At 40.4% G+C, this 18,511-nt stretch overlaps 1 protein-coding gene across 1 annotated transcript; it reads left to right on the forward strand.

Moving 5' to 3' along the window:
* Positions 1–6,973: 6,973 nt before the first annotated feature.
* On the forward strand, positions 6,974–13,454 carry LOC138614757 (gonadotropin-releasing hormone II receptor-like). The gene is made up of 4 exons (XM_069688329.1): positions 6,974–7,095; positions 8,671–9,231; positions 10,772–10,973; positions 12,428–13,454. Exons 2-4 carry the CDS (start codon positions 8,692–8,694, stop codon positions 12,841–12,843), a joined length of 1,158 nt encoding a protein of 385 aa, XP_069544430.1. The 5' UTR covers positions 6,974–7,095; positions 8,671–8,691; the 3' UTR covers positions 12,844–13,454.
* The last annotated feature ends 5,057 nt before the right edge of the window (positions 13,455–18,511 follow it).

Consider the following 18,511-nt stretch of genomic DNA (forward strand, 5'->3'; position numbering starts at 1 on the left):
CGGGAGATGTGAGTGCAGCCATGTCTCGGTGAAACACATGATGCTGCACTCCCGGTACTCTCTCTGGGTCTTTACCAGCGCCGAGCTCGTCCGTCTTGTTGGCCAACGACCTCACGTTCCCCATTAAGATCTCCGGTACCGATGGTTTAAATCTCCTCCTCTTCGCCTTCAGTTTTGCTCCAGCTCTGCAACCCCGACGTCTTCTCCGAAGTTCGTCTGGGATTTCAGGCCTCGCTCCGGGCAGCAGCAGTAGAGGCCGACCCAGCGCGATCAGCTGATCATGAGAGTAAACAATAACAATGCCCCAACCAGAAAAGTGGAAAAATTACGGTCCATTGTCTGACCGTTCACTTAACACACGTGAAGAAAAGAAAACAACAACTCCGAAGAGAGGAGAAAGAAAGAAAAATACTTAAAACAAAACACACTCGGGGAGAGCTGCTGTAACAGGCTGCCGCTAGCGGGGCTATTGTTATTGTTCATGTGTTTAGTTATAATGGCAGGGTAGTGTTATCGTCAACACATTAACAAATGAAAAGATTAAATTCAGTCAAATCACGAGGGTATTTCAATTAAACTTTTTTATATTTATACTTCACTTCATATCAGTCACAATAGATATAGTAAAACAAACTGACGTGTTAATTAAGTGGACTGTAGAGTTTGATTCCTTGTAGACTTCTGCAAGAAATTCCAGACCTTAATTTAGGACCTTTTGTTGTAACTAACTGTTGTTGACAAACAGCTATGTCTTTCTATAAAACCAGGTGAAACAAATCCGTCAGTGAAACTTGAAGCCTGTCTGAAAGACATAAAGGCCTGGATGACCAAAAACTTCCTGCTTCTAAATTCAGACAAAACAGAAGTTCTTGTACTTGGTCCTAAACACCTCAGAAACTCTTTCTGTAATCACTTAGTTCCTCTAGATGATGTTGTCTTGGTCTCCAGCAAAACTGTGAGGAACCTTGGAGTCATATTTGATGAGGATTTGTCCTTTAGACACCATATAAAGCAAATCTCCAGAACTGCCTTCTTTATCTATGTAATATGAATAAAATCAGGAAAGTCCTGCCTCAGGCAGAAACTTGTTACTTCTACGCTGGATTATTATAATTCCTTGTTGTTAGAACGTCCAAATTACTCATTAAAAACCTGCAGCTGATCCAAAATGCTGCAGCAAGAGTACTGACGGGATTTAGAGATTATATTTCTCCAGTTTTAGCTTCTCTTCATTGTTTTCCTGTTAAATCAAAAATAGAATTTATAATTCTCCTGCTGATTTACAAAGTTCTTCATGACCAGGTTCCAACTTATCTCAGAGATCTTAGCGAACCACATCATCCTAACAGATCTCATAGAACCACATCATCCTGACAGATCTTATAGAACCACATCACATTAACTTCACTCTTTCACTCTCTATAACTCATATCTCACCATCACATCTCATTAACTTCATGCTTTTTCTCTCCCATAGTTTCTTCTTATTGTCTGTTGTCTCCATTCAGTTCCTTCGCTCGTGTAGTTTCTGTTCTTTGTTTTCCAGATGTCCCGTCATGGAGCTGCATGTCTCTGCTCTGTGATTGTCGTCTCCACCAACAGTTCTTCTCTTCTATCTCTATGCTATCCTTTTCTCTCTCTGCTCTCCTCTCACCCCAACCGGTCGAGGCAGATGTTCTCCACCTCTGAGTCTGGTTCTGTTGGAGGTTTCTTCCTGTTCAGAGGGAGTTTTTCTTCCCTCTGTTGGAGGTTTTTCTCCCTTAAAGAGGAGTTTTTTCCCTCCTAGCTTATGTGGGAATTGTTGAATTGTTGGGTTTCTCTGTATAATATTGTAAAGTCTTGTTGTGAGGACTTTAATGTGTCAAGTGCCATGAAATAACCTGTGTTGTGATTTGGCACTTTATAAATAAAATTGAATTGAATTGAACTAATTCGTTTTTCACTGTTTAGTAAATATTTTACACATGCTGTATAGTTATGTTATATGACATTAATACAGACTTTCTCTGGTAGGTATTAATATTCTTCCAGCAAGACGGTGGATTTATGAAATGGACTGCTTCAGGCGAATTTGACCTCTGACCTTCAGTGTAACACTTGCAGAACATTAGGACCAAAATCCAACTTTCCAACTGCACATTTGAAGGACAGTCATAAAGATGATTTATTAGTGACTTACAGTGCATCCAGAAAGTATTCACAGCGCTTCACTTTTTACGCATTTTGTTATATTACAGCCTTATTCCAAAATTGATTAAATTCATTTTTTTCCCCTCAAAATTCTACACGCAATATCCCATAATGACAAAGTGAAAATAGTTTATTTAAAATTTTTGCAAATCTATTAAAAATAAAGAACGAAAATATAACACGTACATAAGTATTCACAGCCTTTGCTCAATACTTTGTTGAAGCACCTTTGGCAGAAATTACAGCCTCAAGTCTTTTTGAGTATGATGCTATAAGCTTGGCTCCTATTCTTGGGCAGCTTCTCCCGTTCTTCTTTGCAGGACCTCTCAAGCTCCATCAGGTTGGATGGGGAGCGTCGGTGCACAGACATCCTCAAATCTCTCCAGAGATGTTCAATCAGGTTCAAGTCTGGGCTCTGCCTGGGCCTCTCAAGGACATTCACAGAGTTGTCCCGAAGCCATTCCTTTGTTATCTTGGCTGTGTGCTTCGGGTCGTTGTCCTGTTGGAAGATGAACCTTCGCCCCAGTCTGAGGTCCAGAGCGCTCTGGAGAAGGTTTTCATCAAGGATGTCTCTGTACATTGCTGCATTCATCTTTCCCTCCATCCTGACTAGTCTCCCAGTTCCTGCCGCTGAAAAACATCCCCACAGCATGATGCTGCCACCACCATGCTTCACCGTAGAGATGGTGTTGGTCAGGTGATGAGCGGTGCCTGGTTTCCTCCAAACATGACGATTGGCATTCAGGCCAAAGAGTTCAATATTTGTTTCATCAGACCAGAGAATTTAGTTTCTCGTGGTCTGAGACTCCTTCAGGTGCCTTTTGGTAAACTCCAGGTGGGCTGTCATGAGCCTTTTACTGAGGAGTGTCTTCCGTCCGTCCACTCTACCATACAGGCCTGCTTGGTGGAGTGCTTCAGAGATGGTTGTCCTTCTGAAAGGTTCTCCTCTCTTCACAGAGCAACGTTGGAGCTCTGTCAGAGTGACCATCGGGTTCTTGATCACCTCCCTGACTGAGGCCCTTCTCCCCCGATCGCTCAGTTTGGCCGGGCGGCCGACTCTAGGAAGAGTCCTGGTGGTTCCAAACTTCTTCCATTTACGGATGATGGAGGCCACTGTGCTCATTGGGACCTTCAATGCTGCAGAAATGTTTCTGTACCCTTCCCCAGATCTGTGCCTCGATACAATCCTGTCTCGGAGGTCTACAGACAATTCTTTAGACTTCATGTCTTGGTTTGTGCTCTGACATGTCAACTGTGGGACCTTATATAGACGGTGTGTGTCTTTCCAAATCATGTCCAATCAACTGAATTTACCAGGTGGACTCCAATCAAGTTGTAGAAACATCTCAAGGATGATCAGTGGAAACAGGATGCACCTGAGCTCAATTTTGGGTGTCATGGCAAAGGCTGTGAATACTTATGGACATGTGATTTTTTTCATTTTAGATTTTTAATAGATTTGCAAAAATTTCAAAAAAATGTATTTCACGTTGTCATTATGGGGTATTGTGTGTAGAATTTTGAGGGAAAAAAAGAATTTAATCCATTTTGGAATAAGGCTGTAATATAACAAAATGTGGAAAAAGTGGATCGCTTTGAATACTTTCTGGATGCACTGTATTAATGTTCATGACTTCATATGACTGAGAGTCTTTTCCTGTTGACTTATTAAAACTGAAAGTCATGAGTAAAGGGTGAAACTTTATCATTAGCTTTATTAACATTAGTATAACAGTGGAGCATAGAGAAGATAAGAGATAATATAATACTTTATTCATCATTTATTAATAATCATCACAGCAGCTCAAAAATACAGGGAGGAAAAATAAATACAAAGAAAAATACAAATACACATACAATAAGAAAAAAGAATTCAAAACGTTTTTGAAAATGTAAAACAAATAATGATGAATGTATAAATACTAACAATCTATATACATTAAATAAACTTTACCTACTGTGAACATGTTACTATATATGTTTCTGAATGAAAGAAAACAACATTTACTGTTATACGAACAGGTCAAACAAGTTTATTATCTATTGCACAAGATGTGTATTGCACATGTTTCACATTAGTGGTATGGATTTGCATCATAAGTATTTGTGAGTAATGAATATGTTTTACTCCAGGTTTGGATTTGATCACAAACAGGAGTGAAGGATCATGTGTCGGAGTCATACCTCCGTCTGCGAGGATGCTTGGTGCTGAAATACACCCAGATTCTTCTTCTTCTACTTCTGATAACATGCAACTTTACCCCATCTGACACACAAGCAGGTGTAGTGCTCCGATGTCCAGGCACATCTGAAAGCTCAACTTGGACAAGAAAGAGCTTGAGTACCTCTCAGGAAATGGTCAACTTTTTCCAAAACCTTTCCATCACCATGCTACCAACTTAGACAGAATGATCTGAGCAGCAGCTTCTGTTGAATTCTTTTACAACATCAAAAGGATTGCCTTTCTGTCAACGTAGTTGCAGCCCATCCAGGTGATCGTCATCGTCATGGTGCAGCGGAGTCTCTAACAAACTGGCTTTCTGTAAGACACAGGATTGACTTTAAGATCCTCCTCCTCACATACAAAGCTCTTAATGGGCTCGGACCGAGTCACATCTCTAACTCTGGTGAACTATGAGCCTTCAAGAACACTGAGATCATCTGCTGCTGGTTTATTGGAGGTTCGCAGCAACAGCCAAAAGAAAATTGGGGATTCATCTTTTGTCAGCGATGCTCCAAAGCTGTGGAACAAACTACCTGCAGATATCAGGGAAGCTGCTCACTTAAATACTTTCAAAAGAAAGGTCAAAACATATCTCTTTACATCAGCCTTTAACTAGCTACTCTTGAAGTTTTCTTGCACTTTCCTGCACTTGAACTACCATGCCTTTAAAATGCATATTGCTTATTTTATATTTGAACTCTATTTGTGTTTAATTTTATGAATTTGATCTGTTCTTATGCATTTTGTCAGTTCTTATGCATCTCATTTCTTTTCTATATTTTTAAATGTACCTTTATCTGTTTTTATGTGAAACACTGCATGCAATTCTCTCTTGCTGTGAAGCACTTTGAGCTGCATTTCTTGTATGAAAGAGGCTCTACAAATAAAGTTTATTGTTATTATTATTATTATTATTAGTAGTAATAGTAGTAGTAGTATTAATAAACTTTCCCCTCAGATAAAAACAGCTTTTCACACTATTTACTAATTAAAACAACTCTGGACATGTATTTGGGTTGTTGTTTATCAGGGATACACTCCCAAACTTGGATTTGCTTCTTTTGCTCCCACATGGTTTATATACTGTCCTCATTGGACAAATGAATGTAATATAATACAACTTTCAAGTAGTTGAAACAAAATGGATTTCATTTCGGACATGGAGACAGAACAGACATTAACACTGTGGTGATGACAAACAGTCCGTCCATTACAAGGTTGTTTTGTTCAGGGTTGTCCTGAGGAAGATGCAAACGCTCATCTAAAGATCACAGCAGCCTGCAGACAGCGAAGGGCAGAGACAGATGACAGAACAGTTTGCTCATCATGTCACTGAAAGAGAACAAAAAGGGCACAACTGCAGTCAGAAAAGGAATCAGTGTCTCATTCTTACTATTTTCAGATGGAGTATTAGAGCAGAGCAAGAGACTCTAGATAGCCTTGCTTTTTAATCACTAACTGAATATCCAAATGAAATGAGCCAAGACTAAATGAAATGTCACCAGACTGACTGTAGCTGAAGTGGAAAACTCTCCGGCTGTCTGACGAATCACAAATTGAGATTCTTTTTGGAAATCATGGACGCTGCATCCTCCAGGTTAGAGAGGAGAGGGACCATCCAGTTTGTTACAGCGCTCAGTTCAAAAGCCAGCAGTAGTGCACATGGCATGGTTAGTTTCCACATCTGAGAAGGAACCATTAATGCTGAACAATATATGTGAAATACTGCACTTTTTTGTAAGGCCTGCATGGAGGCCTTCATTTTATGAGCAGGAGACAAATATATAATTTTCCCCGTTCATGATGTGATTTGTCATTTATCAAATTCTTATAGGGGCGGCCACACAGTGGTGCAGTGATTACCATTGTCACCTCACAGTGAACGTTTCTTGATTCAAATCCATGCCTGGGCCTTTCTGTGCAGAGTTTGCATGTTCTCTCTGAGCCTGTGTGGGTTCTCTCAGTACTCCAGCTTCCTCCCACCATCCAAAATTTCCTGTTCAGGATAAAGCAGGTATAGATAATGGATGGATGGATGAAATGTGTATATTTGAAAACCGTGATACGTTTTTAATTGTTTAACATTTAGAATTATAGGATGGGGAGGAGGCAGTGCCGGTAGGATTTTATATGAACTGGTTGGCGGAGCAGACATGCTGTTTCCGACATAAACAGGACAGAATAACAACAATCAGATTATGTAAGGCACCTCCTCAATAAAAGCAGGCCTGGTATGAACACTGTTCAGTAAACTGTATTTAAATCAGAACCTGCAGAGTTTATCTTTGATTCTGCTCTCCAATTCTCTGCTTTAGAGCTCATAGATACTCTGGAAATTCCCCAGATGTGTCTGTCACTAAAGGTGGCTGCTGCTGCAACAGCCCGCACGTCACCCGCCTTAATTAACCAATCAGCAGTGCTCCTTGTGGCTCCTGCTGAAATATTCAGTTTAGAGGGCAGAGTGTGCTGACAGGCGGGCTGCTGAGCTGGTAGACGGATGCGGTACAAAATCACAGACCCGATTGACTATTTATCAAATAATAGATAATGTGCGGGGAAAACTGCCTGAGCACGAGGAGCAGGTGAAGCTTCAGCATGCTGGAGAGCTCCTCTCCGGAACCGTGATTCCTTCAGGTCCTCCCTGCATTTAACCAAAGGACACTGGTAGGACTCTTCTGAAGGTACGAATACTGCTTGCATGTGTGTCTGTAGTTCAAAGAAAGATGTGGTATCTGATAGGATTAAATGTGTTTAAATCCGGATGAAAATATGGGGAAAAAAGGAAATACTGCATCCAGTCAAACGCTAATTTAAAGTGAGCTGTGGCGATCTGAGCAAGTTGATTGATTTCATTGCATGAACAATAATAGTAGAGTGTTATATTGGGACACCGGCACGTTTGAATGGGCTTTAAGAAGCTTTAAGGATGCTGTTTAGTGAAACAGCACATGTAGAGCTGCAGTGGTCCTCCAGCAGAGGGCGCCACTGCGCCGCCTTCCGCCAGGCCAGCGGAATCTGAATCTGGCAACCTGGGACACACTGCAGAAAGTTCATTGTTGGCACGTTTCAAATGAACTGCGCCAGTTTTCAGATGCAGTCAGTCCACACAGAAAGTTCATAGAAATAGCTACCAGTTATACATTTGTTTGAATTACGACTCAGGAGCATATTAAAATGTTGTACAGGTGATCTGTGATCTGTGTTCATGGTTCAACCTCCATGTTACATGAATTCTCTTGTAAACCAGTTTACTGCTAATTATGTATCAGCTCAGCCTGTCCCTCTGAAGTGACCTTAATAAATTGGAAGACAATATTATGTAGTTAAATTCAGAGAAAAGGAATAAAATGGTAGCTTTTATTAGGATTTATGTCAGAAGACAATCAGGCCTTCACATCTGTACTAATGGAATATCCTCACATCAATAACCAAAAGTTTTTATGTTGTTATACACTTAAAAATAATAAACCAGTCCAATGTCAATAACAACAGACTGAAGTGGGATTTATTGTGAGCAGTTTATGATCTCTAGTCTGAATGTATTCAGCCTCTATGACTGATAAGGAGGAAGAGAGCCTTCAGGGATGAGGACAGATATTTACTGAGGAGAGTAGAGAGGAGACATACGGTGGAGAACAACGTGGTCGGGAAGGAAGACAGTCTCAGGATCACTGAGCTGCATGTGTTCTTCAGTCGGTTCAGTACATGACTGTTGTTTCTAGGACATCATTGCTCACTGAGCCTCATTTCAACGTGCTGTTTATTAGAAACTAAGAATGTATTTCACCTTTTTAAATGTCTGAACGCTACAGTTTGTAGTTCACAACCCGATCACGTCAGTTCAGCCTCAGATTACTGGATTATTCCAGCAGGTTTGAGAGGGTCGGGCTCTGCGCTGCGGTGGATTAATGAACGTTGTGAGTGGGCGGGGCTCTTCCACACAAGAGATTAGAGATTAGAGAGTCAGAAATTAGAGACAAGGTAACCAAACCTTGCAACAAAACCTGCAAACGCCAATGTTCCTTTTTATATCTACTGACCAAGTTATGATTGTTATTTTCATTCTGTCAATTACTCAAAACATACAACACTACTACAACTATCTCATCCTGCTGAGACTTTGTACTTTTTTCGTGGTACAAGGTCCATCCCAGAATAAGATCACTAGCTAACCCCTTACCCTCACATGTCCAACAGAGCATTTGAAGAATCCATTTTAATCAACATGATGCTCTGTTTGTGGTCTGTCGCCACAGATTTTTTCTCTGTGTCACAGGATGTCGGGGAACCTGTTGCTGTGGGTTTCCACCCCTGCGGTTCCTTTACAGAACATCTCCGTGCTCTCCCTGCTGAACTCCTCTGCTTCACCCTCCCCTCCACCCTGGGAGGTTCCTTCCTTCACTGTGGCGGGCCGTTGTCGTGTAGCAGCCACCCTGGTGCTGTTCGTCTTCGCCTCTGTCAGTAACCTGTCGGTTCTGATCAGTGTGTGCTGGGGGCGGGGCTATCGCCTGGCAGCACACCTGCGCCCGCTCATCGCCAGCTTGGCCTCCGCAGATCTGATGATGACGTTTGTGGTGATGCCGCTGGATGCCGTCTGGAACATCACGGTGCAGTGGTACGCTGGAGACGTCATGTGTAAACTGCTGTGTTTCCTCAAACTCTTTGCCATGCACTCAGCAGCGTTCATCCTGGTGGTGGTGAGTCTGGACCGCTACCGGGCCATCCTACATCCTCTGGACTCTCTGGATGCTGGGCTCAGGAACAGACGCATGCTGCTGGTGGCCTGGACCCTCAGTCTGCTGCTGGCCTCTCCACAGGTAGGCTGCAGGCGGTTCTGGGTCCCACACTGGCTGGTGCTGACAGTATTAGACTGACGATGAAGTCATGATGTTGTGTGGATCCTTAGACAGAACCACCAGACAGGCCTTTCTGTTAATCATTTTGAATGTTATCCAAAAGTTTGCTTGGTGACATAAACTGTTTCATGCAGCCTTGTTAAGTGCAGCTGATTCACAAGACTGTGTGTTTCCTGAAATGAACTGAAAAGCTAACTAGATGGCGTGCAAAACTTTTTCAGTCATGCAAATAAGACGCATGTTGTAATGTCATAGCTGACTTGTTTTAAACAAAAACTGGTCATTTAGTGCCAAAAATTCCCTGACTTATCATTTACAGTCAGTGGAATTATAAATTGATTCAATTATTTACAGGGAGAACATTATAAAAACAAACTCAGCAGCAGAAATCCTCTTCGGTCTGGTTTGCCAACGCTGCACTGCATGAAGCAGTCACTGCATGATGAAGGACAATCACTGACACCAGATCTGCACAGCGGTGCACAAACAAAACAAAAACACTTCACAACCATAATAAATAAAACACCCTGTGACATGTCAAGATTATCATGTTGTATGAGTAACAGTCACATTATAGTGACACGGTTTCTGCTGATCATGGCCTCGTTCTGCATACAACAACCCACCAGTTTATAATGTTGTAACAACAAAAGTTTTAACAATAACCACAACGTTTCTTGTAAAAATGGAATAATCTTGTATCTAGTGATGATAAAGTATGGCACCAGTATTGTGTCTCTGAGTTCAAACAGAGTTTCACTGTGCAACGTTCCTGTCTGTCTCTACGGCACCAACTAAGAATGGCATAAATGCTCCCCCAAAAAATACAACATAAGAACATGACAAAGATATCACGTGCAAAAATGCAGCAAAGTGTGAAAATGATCTTGTAAAAGCGAGTAAAGGTTCTCATAGCAAGAAAGTAGGCAGAGAATCATTTCAGTGGTGGTGGCAGCAGTGTGTTGTAGGTTTCATCGCTCAGGACTTCCAGGTAAACAACACCTTTTTTTCACCAATTCATGTATAAAAGATCAAATAAATAAACAATGTGCATGGGATTTTTGGACAATAAGACGATACTGTCGTATACTCAGAGCTTCTTCACAGTTGTGATTACAGGAACGTCTCCTGTGGCCCATCAGTAATGACCTGTCTGATCATTAATACTCTACAAATCCTTTATTTACCTTCTTTCAGCAGTCATTAATGCTGTAAACCCACAACACTGACACTAACATACTTCATGCAGAGCAGTGTAACCACAGATTAACAAACAGTTTGTAGCTTCATCAGTCTGATGTTATGACATCATAACATCAGGACACTCATGTTGTATTAAAAGGACTTTAATGCACAACATGGAGTGAAAGAACCTCCTGCACTGCACGGTTCTTTGAGTCGTTTGTTTATTATTAACAAATCTGAAGTTTGTTGAATAGAAACAAACTGCTGTGTTTCTCTGTGACTGCATGAAATCCATTGCTCCTCTCTTCATCCTCAGCTCTTCATCTTTCGGGCCATTAAAGCCGATGGTGTGGACTTCACTCAGTGTGTGACTCATGGAAGTTTCCAGCATCGCTGGCAGGAGACAACATACAACATGTTTCACTTTGTGACGCTGTATGTGTTCCCCCTGCTTGTCATGACTTTCTGCTACACCCGCATCCTCACCAAGATCAATGGGCAGATGCACAAGAGCAAAGGTGTGTGACTCCCCGAAGTCCAGAGGGAGTCGGAGTCCTCTTTATCCTTTCTACCCTCCACTCCACACAGCTGATAGTAAAGTTTAGTTCTTCCACTGTTCCCTTTGTTAATGACACCATTAGATATATAGAAATCTGAGACCGAGGTGACATCACTAAACAGTAACTGATCAGGAAACACAATCAGTCAGACGATCTGTCAGTTTATAAAAGAACTTCCTGCTTCATTCAAACATGTTTAGAAGAGAAATGGAGGATGAACAGGAAAATTATGACCCAAACATCCAGCACAGTTTACACACACAATTTCTTCTTCAACTTTGATTCATCCTGCAGACAAAGTGTTCCCCTGCAACAAATGGCTGTTTCTGACATTTTGGGTGAATTGACTGTTGGATGAGGAGAACACACAATGCACTGAAGTCTTTCATTTCAACAGAAGAGCGACGTACTTGAAACTCTAAAGGCCCGTTCACACTGGACAGTCTTCCAGTTCTTTTGGTGTCAGGAACAACGTGATGTAGTAACTTCTCACAGGGTGAGTTAGTCCCGTGCTGACATCCTAGAAAACCTCCTAGACATCCTGCTGCTAGTCCGTCACAGCTCTCGAAGGTTGCAGTCTTTGTTTTGGACTCCACGGCTCCTTGTTTTCTGAAAGGGTGCCGCTGTCAGGATAAATCTCAGCTGTTCAAATCCATGTGTCAGAGTTCACCACAGGTTACTTCAAAGATTTTCAGAGACTTACTTTACACCTGCCAATCTTATATCCACTGAACTGATGTGAGCAGCACTCAGCAGGCTGTAGAGAGCACACAGGTTACAGAAGTCTGATTGTTGAAGCACTAGCTCACTTTCAGATGCAGTGGTGTAGATAATCTGGATGAACTGACCTGTGTGATTGTCTGACTGCTCATGTTTCATGACCTGCCAGACCACAGTGATGTCACTTTAATCTTGGTTAGCACAATGACATTATATCTGATAGAAATGACTAAATATTAGCTTTTAAAAGGAGCGTTTTAGAATCAGCAAAGATGAGGGATTTATTGGGGAAAGCAGGGTGATGACCAGGAATTTATTTTGATGTTTGTCATTGCAAATCTGAGATGTAATACAGAGGAGGATCTGCAGAGTTTCGATGTGAACTGACTTTTATTTTATCTGGTGTGCCCTGACAAACTTAAGCATGTTTCTGGCACTTTATCAGAGTACTGCTGAAGTGTTTTCTATGTGATAGTCTAATACATGAAATAATGGCAAATATTTTCTTTAAAAAACATGATTAGACCACTGCGTGGGACTTGTGGGAGTCCATGATACATCTCTCCCAAAGCTCCACTCCCTCACAGATAACATAACAGACAGATACGTTAATCCCCATCTGAACACATTTGTTTCCATGTATGAAATGAATGCTTTGGGATATTTAAGTTTTCCGTGCTCTGTTCCTGCAGACGGTGAGCACTGCCTGAGACGCTGTGGGACAGACATGATACCCAAAGCCCGGATGAAGACACTCAAGATGACCATTGTGATTGTTAGCTCCTTTGTCGTCTGTTGGACACCCTACTACCTCCTGGGGATCTGGTACTGGTTCCAACCGGCCATCATCCAGCACACACCTGAGTATGTGCACCACGTACTGTTTGTCTTTGGCAACCTGAACACGTGCTGCGACCCGGTCATCTACGGCTTCTACACGCCGTCTTTCCGAGCCGACCTCACTGACGTGGTGGCCTGCTGCTGCAGGCGTCGAACCGGCAACGCCTCGCCTCGCTCTGTGGACCGCCTGTCTGCTCGGATCGCCGGAGCTGCTGGAGAGATGGAGTCGGACCTGAGCTCCAACCAGCACAGTGGGAACCCCCAATGAACAGTCCAAAACTTTTAATGTTCCTTATGTGCCACTGGTGAAAAACTGCGGCTCTTCTTGCTTCTTAAGAGCAACTTTATTTTTCTGTGGATCTGTGGCCTGCAGGACCAACTTCTGTTTGTGGTGGTTCTTTTATTTCCTGCTGGAGCAGTTGGAGCTGGAGACGTTTGACCCAAGCGAGTCTTCACTGAGTCTTTTTTATATATATGTACACATTTGACTTTACAGTAACTTTATTGTTTCTCATCATCTAGCGTGCCAAGTGAAGCATTCAGAGTGTAAAGATGCTACTCCGACATGCTCAGTGGGTAGTCGATTGAAGGTGATTGATACAATGTCCTTCTTAAAGCTGGCTGTCTGAACAGAAAATTAGATCTGAGTCCTCTAATATCACACTCAAAAGAACAAGCACGTCCCCAAATAATGATGTAGTCAATCCAATCCAGTTCAGTTCAGTTCAGTTCAGTTCAGTTCAGTTCAGTTCAGTTCAGTTCAGTTCAGTTCAGTTCAGTTCAGTTCAATTCAATTCAATTCAGTTCGATTCAGTTCAGTTCAATTCAGTTCGATTCAGTTCAATTCAATTCAGTTCGATTCAGTTCAATTCGATTCAGTTCAGTTCAATTCAGTTAGATTCAGTTCAATTCAATTCAGTTAGATTCAGTTCAATTCAATTCAGTTCGATTCAGTTCAATTCAATTCAGTTCGATTCAGTTCGATTCAGTTCAGTTCAGTTCAGTTTGATTCAGTTCAATTCAATTCAGTTCGATTCAGTTCGATTCAGTTCAATTCAATTCAGTTCAGTTCAATTCAGTTCAGTTCGATTTAATTCAATTCAGTTCTGTTCAGTTCAATTCAGTTCAATTCAATTCAGTTCAATTCAGTTCAATTCCATTCCATTCAATTTAATGTAAAAACCTTACAAAAATCTAAAGTATGTGACTAAATAATAACAATAACCAGGTGTTGTTTTCATGCATGATTACTAATATGAACAGTAGCTTCTAATGTACAGAGCGCCTTGTTTGGAAAAGTATTATAGGAAAACTGTAAAATATACAGACATTTAGTGGGTTCTATTAATCTTTTCATGTTAACCGAAATGTGAATATAATATACACGTTTTGCATGTTAATTAAAGTTAGACCAGCGTATCTAGTTTTCAGACCGCTTATAAACTTATAAACACGAGTTGCTGGAACTTGTGGTCTTCTGACTTCAAATGATGAGTTGACAGAATGAACTGCTGAGATTTCACTGAACTCAATCAAAAAATGTTTCGAACGACAGAAAATTACAATATTAGCAGACTCCCCAGTAAGTCCAGTTTTGTTTGACTATTCTTTCTTTTAGTTTGAAAAACACTTTCATAGATTTTTATAAGTATACAAATTTAATATTAAACTTACTGTAGACTAATATTTTGCAAGAAATAACCTGTATATGCTTTGCTGAAGTAATTCCATGAAGAACTTTTAAACAGTAACATACAACTGCAATTGAAATGATTTGTAACAATGCAGTGGATGTGACGCTACCAACATTAATAGTGTAAGAAGGTGTGTTGTAAAATATCTGCTGGAGTATCAATAAAAGTCTACTGGACTAAATTCATTACAATAGAATAATTTTAGTCTTGTTTGTTACAATTATATTCTCAATATTTTAGGACAAATACTGTAGATAAATCCCCGAAAAAAAAAACCTTGGCCGTTTTGAAAAATTCCACCCAAGACAAAATATCCTCAGATTTCATCAGTAACAACTGCCAAACTGAACAACCCTGTATGGAGAAGAGACAATTGGGAGAATTTATAAATACATTAAGTGTGATGTGGTTCTATGAGATCCTATTAGATCTGTCAGGATGATGTGGTTCTATGAGATCTGTCAGGATGATGTGGTTCTATGAGATCTGTCATGATGATGTGGTTCTATGAGATCTGTCAGGATGATGTGGTTCTATGAGATCTGTCAGGATGATGTGGTTCTATGAGATCTGTCAGGATGATGTGGTTCTAGAAGATCTGTCAGGATGATGTGGTTCTATGAGATCTGTCAGGATGATGTGGTTCTAGAAGATCTGTCAAGATGAATGACATTTCTCCGTTTTAATGTTTGTTTTCTTTGGTCTATTTTGAATTAAATATGGGTTTACATGATTTGCAGATCCTCACATTCTGTTTGTATTTACATTTTATGTAGCGAGCCAACTTTCTTGGAAACAGCGTTTTAAGTTGCTTCACGGTTTTCCTCCCTCAGACAACAGGGCTGAGGCTCAAACTTGCTTAATGTTACTTGAGTTGTAGGTTGTTGGGTGGCTGCTGGCTTACATTTGTATTGTTGTATAAGAGCTGACTTTCTTTTGAAGACGCTGCTGGCATCTGCTTCTCATACTTTTCTGCTGACTTGCAGCATTAGTAGGCAGGTGCAGTATATCTTCATCCTTTGGGATTTCTGTTACAGCTCACGTTCACACATGTTCCTCACTCATCTGTCTCTATTTGTTCAAATGAAAGACAAAGGGAAGGTAACGTTTGTAATGGAAACAATGTTGTGTAACACAATGTACTTTTTAGTGATGACAGTCTGATCTAACACAGGAACACAAGGATGAGCGAAGCATAAAAGAATGGGAGAAATAATATGACAGAAATATTTTTCTACAAACTGTGTCCACACTGTACATGTGTATTAAAGTTTAGTAAATCTGTGCGAGCTCTGGTGTAACTGGAAGCAACTGCGGGCTCAGAACTGATTAATCAGAGACAAAATGATAATAAAATGCATCAACAAAACTTTTCTCAAAGTAACTTTTTAAACCATGTCATCTCTCTTTCTGTAGGATCAGGAATTAGAATAGTTTACAAAAGCATCATTAAATCATCTGAACCACTTCTTAGTCTGTGGGTCAAACTGAGTAAACCTATTTATTACTCAAACAAATAAACAAACCAACAACAGAAACACAAATTCAGCTAAAAATCTTTATTTGGTTTTAGGCATTTTGGTTAATGATGAAAATGAGAAAAGGTAGAGTTTAGTACAGACGTGCAGATAAAAGAGTCCGCAGTCCCATAGAGACCAAGCTGTTACAGGGAACACAGATGTATAACTGCAGAATTTAATATAGTTAAGTTTTTGACCTAATTGTGCTTTATATTCTATTTGTTCCATATCAATAATCATATATATAATAATTTGGTCTTTATAAGTGATAGTGTCGTACCTTCACAACATAAAGACTCACAGCAGGAACCTTCAGCCAAATAAATAAATAAATAAATAACATTAAAGGGTCAGTTCAGACAAACACCAAAATACATATTTTATGAGTTTTGAGCCACCGGTTGTAATAAAATACAACAATATAATGTAACAGAACTACAATTATGTTGCCAATAAAGCAAAGGAAGACAGTAGCTGCAAATGTGAAAATAATTATTGTGTACTTCTTGAATTAATTAGCAGTGAAATAAAGTTTTTTTTGTTTCAGCTTCTTCCACTGTACAATCAGACTTTTTTTTTCTGCTTTGAGTGAACTGACACCATTAAATTTGTCCATAAATGTAAAAAGTGAAAGTCCTGCATAAATCAGCTTGGTCTCTGTTTCCAGCTGCAGCTCATCTGCACTGTCTTTTACTTCCAAACCTTTTAATTTGGCCAAAGACCGAGGACACAACCTCAGTCACAACAGGTTAAAGCTTTATATTTGCAGTTGTTCTACAAAACACCAGTGGAAAGCTGAGAGAACAGTTAAGCACTTTGAATCGTTAAAGCATTGTTTCTCATTGGTACTAAAGGCCAGTCTCTACTTTCCTACGAGTTTCTTCTTTTTTGTGGTTTTTCTTCTCGTTGCTGGCTCCTCCGGGCAGGACGTGAGTTAAGTTTCAAAACGGGTGTGAAACTCACATCAGCTGCTCAAAGACCAGTGCTGAGTAATCCTAACAAACATCTCATGTCATCCGTACACATGTCAAACAAAGAAATCATCGGAAAAACTAACGCTGTCAAGTCTAATAACAACAACAATAATAATAATCATAATAACAATTATAAACTTTCCAACGCAAACATTCATTTTGGCAACATGTCCTGTGCACAGCAGGAAGAACGAAACACTCAAAGAAAAGAGGCAGAGAAATGAATCGTTTCAAACAGAAGCAACCGATGCTTTCCATTTTAAAAACTAATTTACCCACGACACACTTCACACTACAAAAACCCTTTTAGGTCTTCAGTTTCAAATTCACTTTTTGGTTGAACAGCTGTCAGTTATTGGACAAAAGAAATGAGGAGAGAAGCTCTTATTTTTTAAACTGTTCTGCTTTGAGTAAACCTTTCACACTCATAAAGGGTGAGGTGAACCTCGAGGGCAATAACAGCTTCATGCAAACCGTTTGGTCCAAAATATACGAGCATGTAGCCGAGCTGTGGCTAAAACCTGGTTGGTTTTCTATTAACAGGAGGGGCAACAATTTTCTTCTTAAAAATATAAAAACAAAACTTGAAATTTAAATTCAGCAGGACTTTAGTTTTACTTTTAAATGTAGTCGTTCAGTTCGGTATCTTTGGTAAGCTACGTATTAATAACCTGAATGTATATTTGTGGTTGTTTGTCGAGCTGCTGCCCTCAGGGTTCACCTCCTGTTAGCCACTCACACACATGGATAGCATCCTGCTCCCGAACACGTTTCTGTGCTTTGGTTATGAGACAGTATAAAGGTAACGACTATGAATGTTAAAATGTAGTTATTTGGTTACATGTTTTTTTTAATAGTTAAATATTTGGCCATAATTCAACTAGTTTAAAAATATTTCACATCTTATTTTGGCAACTCTTTAAAAGTTCAAATAAAGAGTTCCATGTTGACGGGGTTCATCTGGACAGACCTCCAAACGTAAAGACATAAAATATACTCTTTGAAAAATGGTATTGAAATCATGATCTAAATTCTTTTGGCTTGAATTCAGTTAAAGCACTTCACAGATGACCCCTTTCAAACAGGAACAATCCAAAACTGAAAGCAAAGGTATATCTCTAGTAAATCTGAAAGGAACATAAAGAAAACCATCAAACGTTTACATCTTTGGGCATCGATCAGCTTGGTTTTCATAGAGGAACTTTTTGGATCCGCTGACATGGTGAACACGAGCCTCGTCCGTGCATTCAGGCACCTTAAAACTTCTTTAGCCGCCAACTCGGAGTCCCTGAGGCCGACCAGGCCGACCAGCTTGGCATCTGGAGAGTGAGCTTGGCAGCAGGGCCTCCAACAGTCATTTTTTTGGCTTCAGGATGCCTTCAGGTCAAACGAGCGTCCTGTTCTCTTTGATGGAGTGGAAAAATAATGGGATGCTTGGCGTACAATTTCACAGTTCATTCCTTGAGGTCCATATTTTCCACATCTGCTGCACAAATATGTCTTTGGAGATGGACAAACATGAAGGAAGCAACAATAATCAATGAGGCAGTCAAAGAACTTCTTGATATGTTCTTGCTGGATCAGAGAAGGTGAAGATCTCCAGCAGAACCGTCTGTGTTGCTGGAAACAGAAGGCGTCCTGGTGTGAACAAGAGGTTGTTAAGGCTCATGTCCATCTCTGGTGCAGTAAGGCTTTGGCTGGTGGCGGTATGACTCCACCACTGCAGAGTTTCCTCTCCACGGTGGTCG

This window comes from Brachyistius frenatus, unplaced genomic scaffold, assembly GCF_029030835.1.
Source record: "Brachyistius frenatus isolate BFR_SWC_R1_liver_20210118 unplaced genomic scaffold, ASM2903083v1 Contig_563, whole genome shotgun sequence".
NCBI classification, from domain to species: domain Eukaryota; kingdom Metazoa; phylum Chordata; class Actinopteri; family Embiotocidae; genus Brachyistius; species Brachyistius frenatus.